Genomic DNA, 15,917 nt, shown 5'->3' with positions numbered 1-15,917 from the left:
AGATGACATAACGACTTTCCCAGATAAACAAAAGCTGGTGGAATTCATCACCACTAGACCTTCCTTACAAGAAATTCTGGAAGGAGTTCTTCAAGCTGAAATGAAAGGACACTAATGAGTAACATACAAAGATATGAAAATATACCACACATTGGCAAAGATAAGTTTATAGTCAAATTCGGAACACCCCAATACTGTCATATGGTGGTATGTGAATCACTTAAAGGTTAAAGGACAGAAGTACTAAAAATACCTATAGCTACAATAATTTGTTAATGGACACACAATATAAAAAGATGTAAATTGTGATGTCAAAAACATAAAATGTTAGGAGAGGAGTAAGAGGGTAGAGTGTTTGTATACAATTGAAGTTAAGTTGTTATCACCTTAATATAGAGCCTTATATTTGTAAAATGTTGTATGTGAGTCTCAGAGTAACCACAGAGCAAAAGCCTCCAGCAGATACACACAAGACAAAGAGAAGAGAATGAAAGTATCCCACTATGGAAAATCATCAAATCACAAAGGAAGACAGCAAGAGAGGAAGGAGGAACAAAGCAACTACAAAACAGACAGGAAACAATAAGATGGCATTAGTAAGTCCTTGCCGTCAATGATTGCTATGATTGTAAATATATTAAGTTGTCCATCAAAAAGCATAGAGTGGCTGAATGGGTTTTAAAAACAAGACCCAACTATATATGCTGTCTACAAGAGGCTCACTTCAGCTTTAAGGACACACATAAACTCAAAGAAGGGATGGAAGAAGATATTCCATGATAATGGAAACCAAAAGGTAGCAGAAGTAGGTGTATTTATATCAAACAAAACAGACTTTCAATCAAAAACTGTAACAAAAGACAAAGAAGGTCATCATATAATGACAAAGAGGTCAATTCATGAAGAGGCTAGAACAATTATAAATTTATATGCACTCAACATTGGAGAGCCTAAATGTATTAAGCAAATACTAACAGATCTGAAGGGAGAAATTAGACCATAATAGCAGGGCTCTTCATACCCCACTTTTAACAATGGATAGGGCATCCAGACAGAAAATCAATACGGAAACATTGGTCTTGAAGTATACTTTAGACTGGACAGACACAACAGAATTCACAGGGGAATTCTACCAAACACAGAGAGAATCAACACCAGCCCTCTTCAAACTCTTCCAAAAAATTGAAGAGGAGGGAACACTCTCAAACTCATTTCACAATGCAAGTATTACCCTGATACCAAAGCAAGATAAGGATAATACAGGAAAAAAAAAAACTACAGGCCAATATCCCTGATGAACATTGATGCAAAAATCCTCAATAAAATACTAGCAAACCAAATTCAACAACACGTTAAAAGGATCATGCTCCATGATCAAGTGCAAGGATGGTTGAACATACACAAATCAATAAATGTGATACACCACGTTAATAGAATGAAAGATAAAAATCATATGATCATCTCAATAGATGCAGAAAAAGCACTTGACAAAATTCAACGTCCTTCCATGATAATCTTAACAAAATAAGCATAGAAGGACTATGCCTCAACACAATAAAGGCCATAATGACAAGACCACAGCTAACATTAAACTCAGTGGAGAAAGGTTGAAAGCTTTTCCTCTAAGATCAGGAATAAGAAAAGGGTGACTGACTGATACTACTCCTATTCGACGTAAGTACTGGAAGTCCTAGCCAGAGCAGTTAGGCAAGAAAAAGAAATAAAAGGCATCCGTACCTAAAATGTAGACGCAAAATTGTCTCTATTTGCAGATGGCATGATCTTACACATAGAAAACCCTAAAGACTCCATCAAAAAACTGTTAGAATTAATCAACGAATTCAGTAAAGTAGCAAGGTACAAAATCAACATACAAATATCGGTTGTATTTCTATACAGTAACAATGAATTATCTGAAAAGAAATAAAGAAAACAATCCCATTTACAATAGCGTCAAAACAGTAAAATATTTAGTAATAACTCTAACCAAGGAAGTGAAAGATCTATACACTGAAAAACTATAAGCCATTGATGAAAGAAATTGAGGAAGACACAAATAAATGGAAAGATAACCTGTGTTCATGGATCGGAAGAGTTAATATTGTTAAAATGTCCGTAGTACGCAAAGCCATCTATAGATTTAATGCAAATCTGCATCAGAATTCCAAGGGCATTTTTTACAAAATAGAAAAAGCAATCCTAAAATTCATATGGAACCACAAAAGACCCAGAATAGCCAAAGCAATCTTGAGAAAGAACAAAGCTGGAGGCATCATCCTTTCTGTTTCAAGCTATATTATAAAACTATAGTAATCAAAACCGTATGGTACTGGCATAAAAAATAGACACATAGACCAATGAAATGGAATCAAGGGTCCAGAAGTAAACTTGTGCAAATACGGTCAACTAATATTTGAAAAGGGAGCCAACAATACTCAATGTGGAAAGGATAGTCTTCAATAAATGGTGTTGGAAAAACTGGATATCCACATGCAAAAGAATGAAATTGGACACCTTTCTTACAACACACAAAAATTAACTAAAAATGGTTTAAAGACTAAATGTAAGACCTGAAACCATGAAACTCTTAGAACAAAACATATGGAGAAAGCTCCTTGACATGGGTCTTGGCAATGAGTTTTTGTATAACACCAAAAACACAAGCACTGAAGCAGAAACCAACAAGTGGGATGACATCCAACTAATAAGTATCTGCACGGTAAAAGCAACAATCAACACAATGAAAAAGCAGCCTGTGGAATGGGAGAAGATATTTACATGTCACATACCTGATAAGGAGTAAATATCCAAAATATATAGGGAACTCATACAACTCAATATTAAAAAAATAATAATCTGATTAAAAAATGGCTAAGGGACCTGAATAGACATTTTTCCAAAGAAGACACATAAATGGCCAAGAGGTACATGTAAAAGTACTCGACATCACTGATTATCAGGGAAATGCAAATGACAGCCACAATGAGATATCACCTCACACTAGAATGGCTGCCGACAAAAAAACAAAAGATAACAAGTTTTTGAGAGGGTGTGGAGAAAAGGGAACGGTCATGCCCTCTGGTGGGAATGTAATTCGGAGCAACCACTATGAAAAACAGTATGGAGATTCTTCAAAAAGTTAAAAATATGCTCCAGCAATCCACTTCTGGGTATTTGTCTGAAGGAAAGGAAATCACTATCTAGTAGAGATGTCTGCACCCCCATGTTCATTGCAGCATTATTCACACCAAGATGTGTGAATAATCTGAATAATAGATGTGTGAAATAATCTGAATAATAGATGTGTGAAACAACCTAAGTGTCCACTGATGGATGAACGGATAGAGAAAATGTGGTATATGCATATAATATGATATATATAATTTAGCCATTAAAAAAGAAGGAAATCCTGCCATTTGCAACAACGTGGATGAAGCTGTGAGGGCATAAGCTATGTGAAGCTTAAGGGCATTGTGCTAAGTGAAATCAGTCAGACAGAAAATGACACTCTATGATCTCACTTATATGTGCAGTCCAGAAAAACTGAATTCATCACAACAGAGAGTGGGAGAGACTGGTGGGAGAGATGGGTGAAGGTGCTCACAGGGTACGAACTTCCAGTTATAAGATGAAGCAGCTCTGGGGCCCTAATGTACAGCGTGGTGAGTCTAGCTAACGATACTGTATTGTGTACTTGGAAGTTGCTGAAAGAATAGATATTAAATGTTCTCACCATAACAACAACAACAACAAAGTGGTAATTATGGCAGGTGAAGGATGTGTTGATGAACGTTATCATTATAGACACTTTGCAATATATATGTGTATCAAATCATCATATTGTACAAAAAATAAAAGCCATGTTAGGAGCAGCAAAAAGAGACTGAACACTACCGACAAGATGGGGACATGGAGAATTTCTTTAAGAAAATAAAGTGAAATGGAAAAGAATAAAATGTTAAATAAGATTATAGAGAAATGATCGCGATGAAAGCAAATGTGCTGGGCTCTCGGAGAGCAGTGCACGGCAGCTGGATCTGTGCAGCACCAGGACTGTACACGCAAATGCCCTTTGACCCAGCACCTCCTTATGAGTCCCCTGGACATGGGGCAAACACGCACTGGCAGGAAGGTTCATTCTACCGTGTTGTGTAATAGCAAAACCCAGGGCGCTACTCTGTGTCCTCTCAGCAGGCAGCTGGCTAAGTGAGTCATAGGAGAAGAGCGTGCTATTAACTCTTCCAAAAGTGACTTTGTTTTTGTGTGCTGACTCAGAAATATATCTACAACACATGGGTAAGTAGGACAAATAAAACATAAAGTGCAAAAAACATATGTCCCTAGCTTTATTATCCCTCCCCAAAATTATACATTACTTATTTATACTGATATATAGATTTTTCTGGAGAGAGTCGAGAAAAAATATCAAATGTGGTTGTCTCTGTGGATGAGAGTTTGGAGAAAGACTACCCTTTTATTGTATTTAGGATTTGTCAAAGGTTTCTCTCTCATCAGTTCAAAGTTCAGATTAAATTTGAAATAGCACACATGATTGTGTTGTTCACAACTTTTGAAATAAAAATCTAAAAACAATGTGTCACATGACTGAGACAGAAGGATAATTAAGTATAATCAGTGTGTCATTTAGGGACGTGTCATGCATCTCTGGTCTCAGATTGCTGTCCCCCACTTGCCCAGCATAGGACCGCTCAGCTCCCTGCGCCTAGGTTAGAGTGACAGTCACAGGAGGCGGCAAGACATACCCACACCGCGCCGAACCCCAAGCCCAAAGGAAGGGGTTTTGCTAGGCACCGTTTGGTCAATATACTACCACTGCTATTTTAAATTACAAAGTTTTAACACTTTTTCAAATGATACTAGCAAACAGTGTATGTCAAAACAATTAGCATTGGCTTGAAAGTGTAGACAAATACACAGAAATGGTTAAATATACTTAGGACAGCTCAATGTTTCTTGGAGCGTAACCATGAAGTAATAGCCAGGCTTGACTCTTGCTTCGTCGCGACAAGCTCCGTGCAGTTTCGAGCAACCAAAGGAAGAGGTGAGAGAGACAGACTGAAAAACACAAGAAATTGGGTCTGAATCTTTAAAATACAATTAAATCTTAAAATGTTAAGATTTAAATACATATTTTAAAGATTCAGACCGAATACATACATGCACACACACACGGCATTTTGTGAGTCATGATTTTATTCTTTTTTTAAAAATTGTGGTAAAACACACGTCACGTCAGTTTTACCATCTTAACCATTTGTGAGTGCGCAGTTCAGTAATCTTAAGTACCTTCACCTTGTTTCCAGTTGATCTCCAGAATTCTTTGACTCTCCCAAACTGAAACTCTATCAGCATTAAGCAACTACTCCCCATTCTGCGTTCCTCCTGCGGCCCCTGGCAACCGCCATCTCCTTTCTGCCTCTGTGAATTGGGTCTCAGATGCGTGGAATCATACACTGTTGGTCCTTTACTGACTTGGCTGGCTTGTTTCATTCAGCATAATGAAAGGTCACCTCCTGGTTCATCTGTGTGATAGCAAGTGCCAGGATTCCTTTCCTCCTTCAGGTTGCATTCCACTGTGTGTGTAGACCTCATTTTGTGTCTCCGTTCATCCACCCGTGGGCACTTGGGCTGCTTCCACCTTCTGCTGTTGTGAATAGTGCTGCTATGAGCATCGGTGTGCACAGTCTTACTCTTAATGGAACATCTCCATTCTCTTTGCTTTCAGGCCCAGACCCACGGGAAGTGGCCCGTGAAGTGGTACGCTCCAGAATGCATCAACTACTACAAGTTCTCCAGCAAGAGTGACGTCTGGAGCTTCGGCGTGTTGATGTGGGAAGCCTTTTCCTATGGGCAGAAGCCGTACCGGGTGAGTGGCTACTGTTTCTTTTCCTAACGTGGCCATCAGAACAGATAAGCATCAGATGATCTTTACAGGACCCTGAAAATCATAAAATCCGGACACCCTCACCGAGTCTTTCTGAGGCAGTTAACGTGACCTCAGTTTATTCTAAACTGGAAAAGAAATGTTTGATGCTAATTGAACAATGTGTATTTTTTCATTGTGTGTTACACATATAAATATGCATAAAATATATACCCAAATCAATCATATTAATTAGAGTTGAAATAGAAATAATGACTGTTTCCAGTATCAAATTTGCAGCTCAGTTACATTTTTTTTAATCAAAATATACATATGAAAAAGTGCACAAACCCTAGGGTACAGCTTGATGGATTTTTCACAAACTGGACAGGCCCACGGAGCCAGCCCCCACAGGAAGAAATTTCAGGAGCCCAGAAGCCCCCATCTCCCTGCACGCACCAACCTTCCCCCAGGGGTGACCCCGTCTGACTTCTAGCATCCTATTAGGTGGCCCTTTTTTTGTACTTTATATAACTGAAATCATACAGTGTGCACTCTTGTTTTTTGGGGGGGGAGATTTATTTGTTGTTTTGTTTTGCTGAACGCTCTGTTTAAAGGTTCGGGCGTATTTTGCATGTTTTAGGGAATGAAAGGGAGTGAAGTTTCTGCTATGCTGGAGAAAGGAGAGAGGATGGGCTGCCCCGCGGGGTGTCCCAGAGAGATGTATGAGCTGATGAAGCTGTGCTGGACCTATGAGTGAGTACCCAACACTTCCTGCGGTTTATCCAAACGCTCTGGAGGCAGATGGAGTGGCTGGGCACTAAGAAGAAGCATAAATTCTGTCTTTTCATGAATCAGGGATGTGTTCCCTTCTAAGCAAACAATGGGGGAGATATCGTGCCTCCTGGACCATGTGCCTGTATTCTTTAGTCTAAAGAATAAGTTTAGGGGCTGGCCCAATGGCGTGGTGGTTAAGTCTGCTCGCTCCACTTTGGTCGCCTGGGGTTCACAGGTTCAGATCCTGGATGTGGACCTACACAACGCTTGTCAAGCCATGCTGTGGTGGCATCCCACATGCAAAATAGAGGAAAATGGGCATGCATGTTAGCTCAGGGCCAGTCTTCCTCACCAAAAAAAAGAAGAAGAAATTTAGACAGTTACTCTAATCCAGTATATCAAAATTTAAGTGTGGATAATACCAGCTTGGGGGTGGAGGGGTGGTCACAGTGAAAAGATGTTGGTAAGAGTCTGGTCTGGTGCTGTGTGCCATTTTTGGTGATAGAGGATGACCATGGTACTCAGCACAGGAATGTTATGCTTTTCGAATTCTGGATCCCCTTTCATAGTGAGTGTGGCCACCAAGTTGGCCAGCTCACAGATGGATTGGCTAAGGTAGCACTTCCCGAGAGGCGACTTGGACCTTGGAACAGTGGCCCTCGGAGTCGGCCCTGAGTGCCGTCGCGTGTCCTGCCTGGCGGAACGCACGTGATGTTGTAGTCGGGGGATGTTCAGGGCAGCTCAGCTGGCAAGGGAAACGCGTCACACCTGAGACTCAAGGAGGCATCGCACCTGAGATTTCATGAAGTGGCCTCTGACCTTGCCCGGGCTCAGCAGCCTGTAAGGGCTTCAAGGGGAAACCCTGAGCCCCAGTGCCTGTACCTCTGGCATGGAAGCGTGCTCATGGAGCCCTGGCAGCTCGGCGACCAGGCGGGCCTGGGACCGGGAGGAGCTCCTATACTTGCCACAGATTTTCTACTTTGAGGACCCAGTTTACTCTCAGATACGATGGCTGAGGTTGCAGGAGCATCTGAAGGATGGGGGATGTTCCAAGTGCTTTCAGATGCCACCTGGGATTCTCCAGCGTCCCGGGAGTGTTCCCCACCTCCACAATGCGAGTGGAAGTAAAGAATCTCATCGTTATCTAGAAGTGACCCAGCGGTCAGCCCCAAAGGGAGAGGGCAGGTGGTTCCCTGTCTGCTGCTGCTGACACTGAGCAGGGAAAAGCCCTATGGGGGAGCTTCTGTAACCCTAGTCGTTAGTGCTAAAGGGACGTCAGAGTGTCCGCAACAGAGGAATGCTAGGAATAGATTGGGGGGGCCAATCTTTGTCCATTCTTTGAAGTCTTGACTGAATTCTCCCCATGCCCAAACTAGAATCGTTAGAACCTTTGACAGGTACCCAGCCATTTTTGAAATTGGAATTGAAAGTCTAGGCTAGAAATTAAGGGGGACACGGAATATACAGGAAACAGAAGACGAATCCCCCCAGGGCGATGTTATAGACCTCACTATTGGGTCTCCGGGCACCTGTGCTGAGTGTAGTCCCAGCTGCCTCACTTCGTGGCACCCAGAGGATGGAGAGGGATGCAGGGAGCTCCTGCTGACACTTTCCAAGAATCCTGTGAATGCGCGCAGCCCAGCGGGCTTTTCCAAGCAGCACAAGGGACCTAGAAAGCCGCTGGGAACATCACAGGCTTCTCCTGGCTTTTCATAGGCACCGTGCACCTGCACCCTGCCAGTTTTGGAGACTGGTGGGCTGTGGGGAGTCACGGGGGGCAGAACAGGCCCCCAGGCCTGAGCTCACGGCGTCTTCCTCAGTGCCCTTCATTGCCAGCCTCCCATCTAACTGACCTCTCCTTCTTTAGAGGGACGCTGGGTCAGGTGACCCTAGTGGCAGTGCGAAGCCACAGCAGGGCAGCCCTGGGGGGTGGGTCTGTGAGCATTTGCTAGACATGTCCTCCCATCCTGCCTGCGGCTTCCTTTGGAAGATTTCACTTTCTCAGGGAAAAAAGAACTTTAAATCATTCTGAAACAAATGAAAACAACTGGAATTCCAGTGAACTCTCAGGGAGGTAAAGTTAGTGTGTTTGCATTTAACATTGATACTGACATATTTATTTCTGTCGGTTGTTCTTTGTGGGGGTGTTTACCAGTGAGGACTGGGAGGGTGGGCAGGGGAGGGGCTTTGGGTGGGGATGGGTGCTCAAGGGATGTGCCTGGCGGGGTAACGGTGGTGGACGGGGTGATGCAGCCAGGGCACACCCCTGCTGGGCAGGGGGGCGCAGTGGGCATGCTGAATGCCCTCGTGCCTTAGGAAACCAGGACCGGGTCTGCTGCCGCCTCCATCCTTGAGGACACGCACAGCTCTCTGTGCTGTTGTTGCCGGCATGGTGCCCGAGGGGAGGAGGATGTGAAGGGAAGACAGTTTTTGGTACTCACTGGAGTCGTAGCTAAGGAGAGCACTCTTCCGTAAGGGAACGTTATTTCCGAGGTATTCTCCCACCTGGAGATGCAAGTCACGATCTGAGTGAGGAGTACGGGCTGGGATGTCTTTCCCATCGCTTCCAACCCCAGGAATGCTTTCTGGTGAGTTCCAAGTCAATATGTAGGAATCAGCCACAGGCTTCAAGTGTCAGTCGAGTAGAAATAGTGACGGCAGCCCATGCCTAAAATTAGAAATGGTGACCCTTTATTAAACTTTGATATTTTTCCAACACAGCTGTATTTCTGAAGGTTCAAGTTTTCCTAGTAGTGACCTGCAGTGGGGATTGGGGTGGGAGGTGTGCAGAGACTTTGTCTGAACATCAGTAGTCAGATGATGTGCCGCTGAGTGAAAACAGCCTCAGCAGCGTTTCCCCGGGCGTGCCAACCAGGAGGACTCACGGGCGCCAGGAGCTGGTCGGCACGAGCCACCTGCCCGAGACTGTAGGGAAGACGCCCATCCAGGGCAGCCGGGGTCTCCGCGTACCTCGCCTTTCATCGGCTCCAGACATGTCCTGGGGGGACTTTTGGTGCCCATGACGGAACCCTGAGGAGGCAGATGTCACCCCTGGCCCTCTCGTTTTTTGAAGAGGACGCAAGACACCCAGAGCAGTACCTGTAGAGGTTGAATGGGGTGGGGGTGCATCGCCAAAGACAGGAAGGAAACACTGGCCCCGAGAAAAACAGGTACCAGCAGCAGGGGTGGGAGGGGACTTCATTCATAAGTGTGTTCCAGAGTCAATTCACATCCTGTCCCAATAATTAGAGAAGCCTCTGGGAAAACCCCATGCAAATTGGGAAAAGTTGGGACTCTTCCTCCTGAAAAACGAGGCTTCTGCCTAACCGAGGAAAATCTGGGCCATTCGGGATTCTCTGGGTCAGGAATGATCTGGACGGAGCTCAAATGCTATTTGAAGATCAGTAAGCCCAAGGCCCAGCAGGGTATTGCGAGGCCCAGGCTCCCCACCGGCCCCAGCACCTGGTCCTTTCCCCACCCTCTAAGGACCTTCACGTGGCTGCACTCACCACCCAAGCCTGCTGTGTCAGGCCACTGTCCCCAGTGCCTGGGGTGGGGGTTCAGAAAGCTCACGGAAGGCCCAGCCCTGCCCTGTGAGAGCCTGCAGGCCAGGGGAGGGCGGGCAGGCAGTAAACAACAAGCTAAGAAAATAAGTGTGTTCCATAGCGTGTCCTCAGAAGTGACGAGTCCAGCAGCCACTGAGAGCCGAGGAGGGCCCAGGCGGGGCGGGCGCACGTGTTCATGAAGGCCTCTCGTGCTGGGGTAGTTTCTCCGCAGAAGGAAATGAAGCATTTGCCTGGGGCGTGGGAGCAGATGGAGCCTCCAGAATCTGGCGGATTCAATGAAGTGATTATAAATGATCCCTGTATATTTTCCGTCCGTTTTGAGGCTAGTTTTTTTCCCATCGTTTTCTCCATTGTCAACAGTCAGCCGCCTTCCGCAAGGTGATAGATAGATAGGGATACATAAATGGCTAGATAGATGCTGGATTGATAGGTCATAGATTGAACAATCAATACGTGATGGATGGATTGATGGATGGATAGATATTTAGACAGACAGACATACCATACACACTTAGATTTATCACTGACACTCTGTTGACTGCCCTCCACGTATGGAGCATGGTGATAGCACTAGTTGACACTTTCCTCATGGAGGTTCCAGTTCTGGTCTGGGCTGGGGGCTGAGTGTTGCTCAAAGACATGAGACAAATTAACCCCCATGTAAACAGCTGAGTACCTATTGTGATGGGTGCTACAAAGCAAACTGTGGGGAGTTTTGAACAAGAGTAGAGATTTTGGGGGGGTCATACTTCCGTTAGAGGATTCATCCCAGCCTCTTTAGGAAGCAGTGTTCTACCTGAGAACTGCACGATGAGGAGCCTGGGTGCGGGAAACGAGAGGAGAGGAAGGGGGCCTCTGGGCATGAGGGCAAGAGCCGGAAAAGCACCCCGGGCTGGAGAGGCAGCACAGGAAGGCCAGGGGTGGACCGGAAGCCAGCGTGTGCCCTAGATGCTTGGGCACGCTCCTCCGCCGACGCTCAGCATCGTCCTGGCTTCCTGGAGGCAACCTCACCCATAGTGTGGAGGGTTCCCTGGGAAGCCTGACCAGGGGACTTTGCCGAGGCCCGTCCGTGTTCCTGTTTCTTTCTGTTAGTTTGTTTGGTGCTTGGCTGCGGGGTGGATGAAGCCCTCACAGCAAGACTCAAAGGGGCTCTTGGTGCATTTGGATGCCACCCTTGGAGCAGAACGCCCTGTTTGGCAAATATGATGAGGTTGTGTTCTCTTTGGCTGTAGAAGTTTAGGAGCAGCACGAGGCTGCCCCTCTGGTGGCCAGAGACCCGGCCTCTACAGTGAGGCCCAAGGAGGCCTGGACCCCCAGCTGTGACCTCAGATGGCTCATATTTTCAAGCAGTTTTATCATGGTTTTGCTTGCTCTTGAAAGCTGTAGGTACCCCATTATGCTGATGCCACTTGACAAAACAATCCATTTTGGTTCCGTAGAAACCTCTCTGCCCTTATAATGGTGAGCGATCGGTCCTCGAGCATGCTCCCTGGCTGCTCCATCCAAGAAACTGCAGCTGCTGTCGGTCCAAGCCGAATGTGGGCAGTTCATCCAGTTTAACCTCAGGTTCTATTTCACTTATTGGGCAATTTTATCCACTTGCACTAGAGCCCCAAATCTTGCAAAATAGGAAAAATAACTTCTAAGTGAGGACAGATTCTCGGGTTTTTAAGAAATACTTGTTTCCATCTGATCCTATTCAGGATGCCGTGTTAGAGAAGGCAGAGATGTCTGTAAAAGTTTGTGTAGAGATTGCAAATTGTTGAAAACCTGCACCCATCATTTCCTTACATCATTGCCTCACCCGCCAACAGTGACACAGGAGTGAGGCCGTGTTAAGATTTGTAGGAGACAGCACCTGCATCCTTGTTTCTGCCCTGGCAAGTTCTGGGTTTTCATAGGAACCCATATCAATGGCACGAGTTCAGGAAATCCAGAGCCATCCGATGGGGGGGTGGGAGGGGAAAGTTTAAATTGTGCCCGTATTGTTTTTCTTGAGGTTATGAGTCAAACGTTAAGTATATGTCTGCAGCACGTTGCCCAACTAAGTGTTTTCGGACACGTTCTGTTTTGCTGAATCACGAGGAGACGGTCTCTGAACCTGGGGATGATGCATCCCGATGTGGAGCGCACGATGTCTCCATCTTTAGGGGGGACTTGAGTCACCTGGCGAGCCTGTTGAGAGTAGACTGGGTTCTGGAGGTCTGGGGCAGGCCGGCCACTGTTCTCACCCAGGCCTCTGGTCACCCGGTGCAGGGCTTGGGGACGCGCTGTGAGCCCCAACTCTGGAGGGGGCCACCAGGGGGCGCAGCCTGCACGCTCGACCTGCAAAGGCCGCGGTGTGAGCCGCGCTTTTTCAGAGGCCCATGACAAACAGTCATGCATATCTTCCCTTTTCAGGGTGGAGAACAGGCCGGGATTCGTGGCGGTGGAGCTGCGGCTGCGCAATTACTACTACGACGTGGTGAACTGAGGCTCCCGCGCCGTCGGAGGCTGCCTCGGAGCGGAGGAGCAGCCACAGGGAAGCGCACTCCAGTGCGTTGACTCTGAGGCTCCCTCACCCTCTGCCTGCCGGGAGGGCCAGCCTCCTGTGGGACGTGCCCTGACTGTTGTTCCCCAAAGCCCATCCGGGAACACGCGCTCCACCCGGAGCACACGGTCCCAGGAGAGCCTGGGAAGACAGGCAGACGGCCGGCAGGGTCAAAGGACCTGTGCATTCCCTTGTGTTTTTGTCTGTGTGGTTTTCATGGCAGGTTATTTTCAGGATGTGTCCAAGTTCCCTTTCTTCCCAGTCCTCTGGCTCTTGGGCTACATTCGAATACACAGCAGCCTGGCGGCGGTGCCCTGTGGTGTCAGGGCTCTCGTCCCTCCAGGGGTCTTCAGCGGCCAGCGGGCGCAGTTGGCATGGGAGCCTGCAGTGGAGGGAAGGCTGGGAGAGGAGGAGGCGCTTGGCGGCCCCAGAAGAGGCTCCAACAGGCCGTACGTACACGGCGCCCTGCCGCTGAGAAGCTTTCCTGACCGTACAAGTGCCTCGAGGCTTGAAAAGATCAAACTGGACCAGTGCGGTTTCTAAGTAGTAGCCAGTAAGGGGGAAAAGGGCTGGATTCTGCTTTTGCTCTGTGTTCTGAGACTGAAGACTCACGTCCCGTGAAAAGTGGGCCCTGCTGGGATGAGTTGTTGGGCTTACTTTCCCACTGGGAGCTTCTGTCCCAGGCTCGCTGAAGACTCCACCTGAATGGAGACCCAGCGGGGGAGGACGTCCGTCCTCTCAGGGCTGAGGAGGACAGAGGCAGGGTGCTGTGGGCTGTCGTCTCTGTGGCGTCTCCCCCAGAGGGAGAGTGCGACCAGAATTCCCCGACTTTTTCTGTATTCGTAGTAGGGGGGGCAACCTGGTGGCCAAGGCCATCTAAAGATGAGTTTCTAAAGAAAGTATGAATTCATAATAAAGCCACAGACCCTGACTCTCGCCACCAGTGGGCCTCCCGGAGTGTGACATTGGGTTGAAGACATAAGCCCCAAGGGTTCTCTTCTAGACCCCTAGCGTGAGTTAATCCCTGAGTAAAGTTTGACCTTGTGCAGCCATCGGCCCATGGATACCAGTTTTGCTGTGGCCCTTGGAAGTCAGTATAATGAGCCCTTCTGATGGCTCTACCCATGTCTTCACCTGGGCCTGGGCTCACCCCATGGGCATCACCTCTTTCCTTGTTTAGCGGGAACAAAAGGGCATCATGGACAGACAGACAGCCCTGGCCAGCACCAACTGATGGCCGATGCCGCAAACACTGTGTCCCCCAGCGATCCCGAAGGTTTCTGTAGCAGAGTCGTAACCCCTTAGTCGTAAAATAATTAGGTGTGTTTTCCTTTGAGCATGTCCTTCTGCCGCACTTGCTGTCACCAGCCTTGTTTTCATTTGTTGGACAGTGAATTCTTCTTCGCAGCAGCCCAATGACTGCACCCCACCTGGATCTTCAGAGGCAGGGGTGACGCCAGTTTTTCAGGACCCCAGCCCCACAAAGAGCACTCTGGACCAGTGAAGCAGTGTTCTCCATCCATCTCTGAGGAGCTACCTTTGGTCACTGTACTTTTTTTTTTAAAACTGTGATTTTTAATAAAATTTTAAAATTAGCTTTGTGATGATTTTCATGGGTTTTATTAGAATTTGATAAGTTGCACTGTCAAATAAATGGTGTTCAACAGCACTGTCAAATGCACAATGTGTTTTTAAAAGAAATGTTGAGTCCCTAGCTATGCCCTAAAAAGGCTGATGTGTGCAGGCCCTTGGCGCAGGGCCGTGAGCTCCTGCTGTAGGCGGAAGGGAAAGGCTGTCAGTGAGGGCCCGGCTGGCCCCGGGCCTCTGTTCACGGGCAGGGGTGTGCCACCGAGAGCCTGGCAGCCCACGGCCTCCCCTAATGGCAGGCGAGCTGACCAGACCCAGAAATCCCGAAAGGGGCCACAGCAGGGTCGTGGGTTGTGAGCTCTGCCTTTCTCTGTGAAGACAGCTTACACAGCATTGGGGGCCGAGGAAAGAATTCCAGAGCCCCTCATTCCTCCTGTTTTAAAGGGGGTTACACACGCACACCACATACATATGTACACATCACACACATATGTCACATACGTACATCCACCAAACACACCACACACATGAACACATATACATACCACACACTGGGCCCCGTTCCAAATGACCACTTGCATGCCAGTGTGGGCCAGTCGTCCTGCCCAGGGACGCCTGCTGGTACCTGTATGCATTTTTCTTCTGCCCGCTCAGGCCTGGGGTCCAGCTGGCCACCAGCTCCCTCCCGGCTCCCTGGAGGTCCTCTCATGGCATGCAGAGGCTTGGAGGGCTCCTGGGTCAGGAAGCCCCACACTCCGTTGGTGAGCCCTGAGATGGGGCATTCCGAGATGGGAACGACACAGGATGGCAAAGAGCCCCTTGGCGTTTTGTTCTGGAAGCAGTGAGAGAGCATGAAGTCGAAATGGAGAACACTCCAGACAGCTGGGTCTCCAGCTCTGACCTTGGGTGAGCGAGTCATAGAACCTCCCCACTTGCACAATTGTGGATGAGGGTTACCCTCCGCCTATGCAGACACGCGCAGAGGCCTGGGGCCGCATTCTAAAAACGTCAGTGGGAACCACGGTCTGTGCCACGACGGCTGGGGGTTACCTTGTGGTGGGGATACTGTGGGCCAGCAGATGGCACTGTGTGATGGCTTGGAGGAGAGCCAACCTTTGGCCCAAACCTTCCACCCGGAGGAGGGGGCAGAAACCAGGGTGATGGGTATGTGGTGGTCCTTGGACGCAGTGATGTACAATGGCGTTATCGCTGAAGCAGGCGGGGGCAGAGCGAGATTCTCAGACCCGCGCTCGTCTTTCCAAGGTCAGGAGGGGACTTCAAACCGGTCGATATGACGTTCTCCTTTCTGGGAAGGAAGGAAGCATTTTAAGAGAGCCAGAGTGAGATTCTGCTTTTCCAAATTCTCTGTTCGTTTGGGATAAGCAATGCTGGTGTTTCCCTTTCCCAGTTAGGAGCAGTTTCCTTCTCCTGGAAACTGGCTTGCGGCCTCGGGATGGACATCATCCCTGCTCCAGAGAAAGCAGGTGCCCGTGAACCACTGCGTTTCCTCAGGTGTCGTGAGCCCAGCCAAGTCCTTCTCCAGACCCTGCCGTCCACTAGAGAGAAGCCCGAG

General features: G+C 47.7%; 1 protein-coding gene across 2 annotated transcripts in view; it reads left to right on the top strand.

The window, feature by feature from the left end:
- LOC124241139 (tyrosine-protein kinase SYK) overlaps nucleotides 1–14,333 on the top strand; it is a 94,787-nt gene extending 80,454 nt beyond the window's left edge. For both annotated transcript variants that reach the window (XM_046664748.1, XM_046664747.1), the window contains 3 exons: nucleotides 5,747–5,887; nucleotides 6,528–6,640; nucleotides 12,628–14,333. In XM_046664748.1, coding sequence (XP_046520704.1) covers nucleotides 5,747–5,887; nucleotides 6,528–6,640; nucleotides 12,628–12,700 — 327 coding nt within the window. In that variant the 3' untranslated portion in view covers nucleotides 12,701–14,333. The remainder of the gene's footprint in view (nucleotides 1–5,746; nucleotides 5,888–6,527; nucleotides 6,641–12,627) is intronic.
- Nucleotides 14,334–15,917: the final 1,584 nt, after the last annotated feature.

This window comes from Equus quagga, chromosome 6, assembly GCF_021613505.1.
Source record: "Equus quagga isolate Etosha38 chromosome 6, UCLA_HA_Equagga_1.0, whole genome shotgun sequence".
Lineage (NCBI taxonomy): Eukaryota > Metazoa > Chordata > Mammalia > Perissodactyla > Equidae > Equus > Equus quagga.
This window is presented reverse-complemented; position numbering and strand designations above follow the sequence as displayed.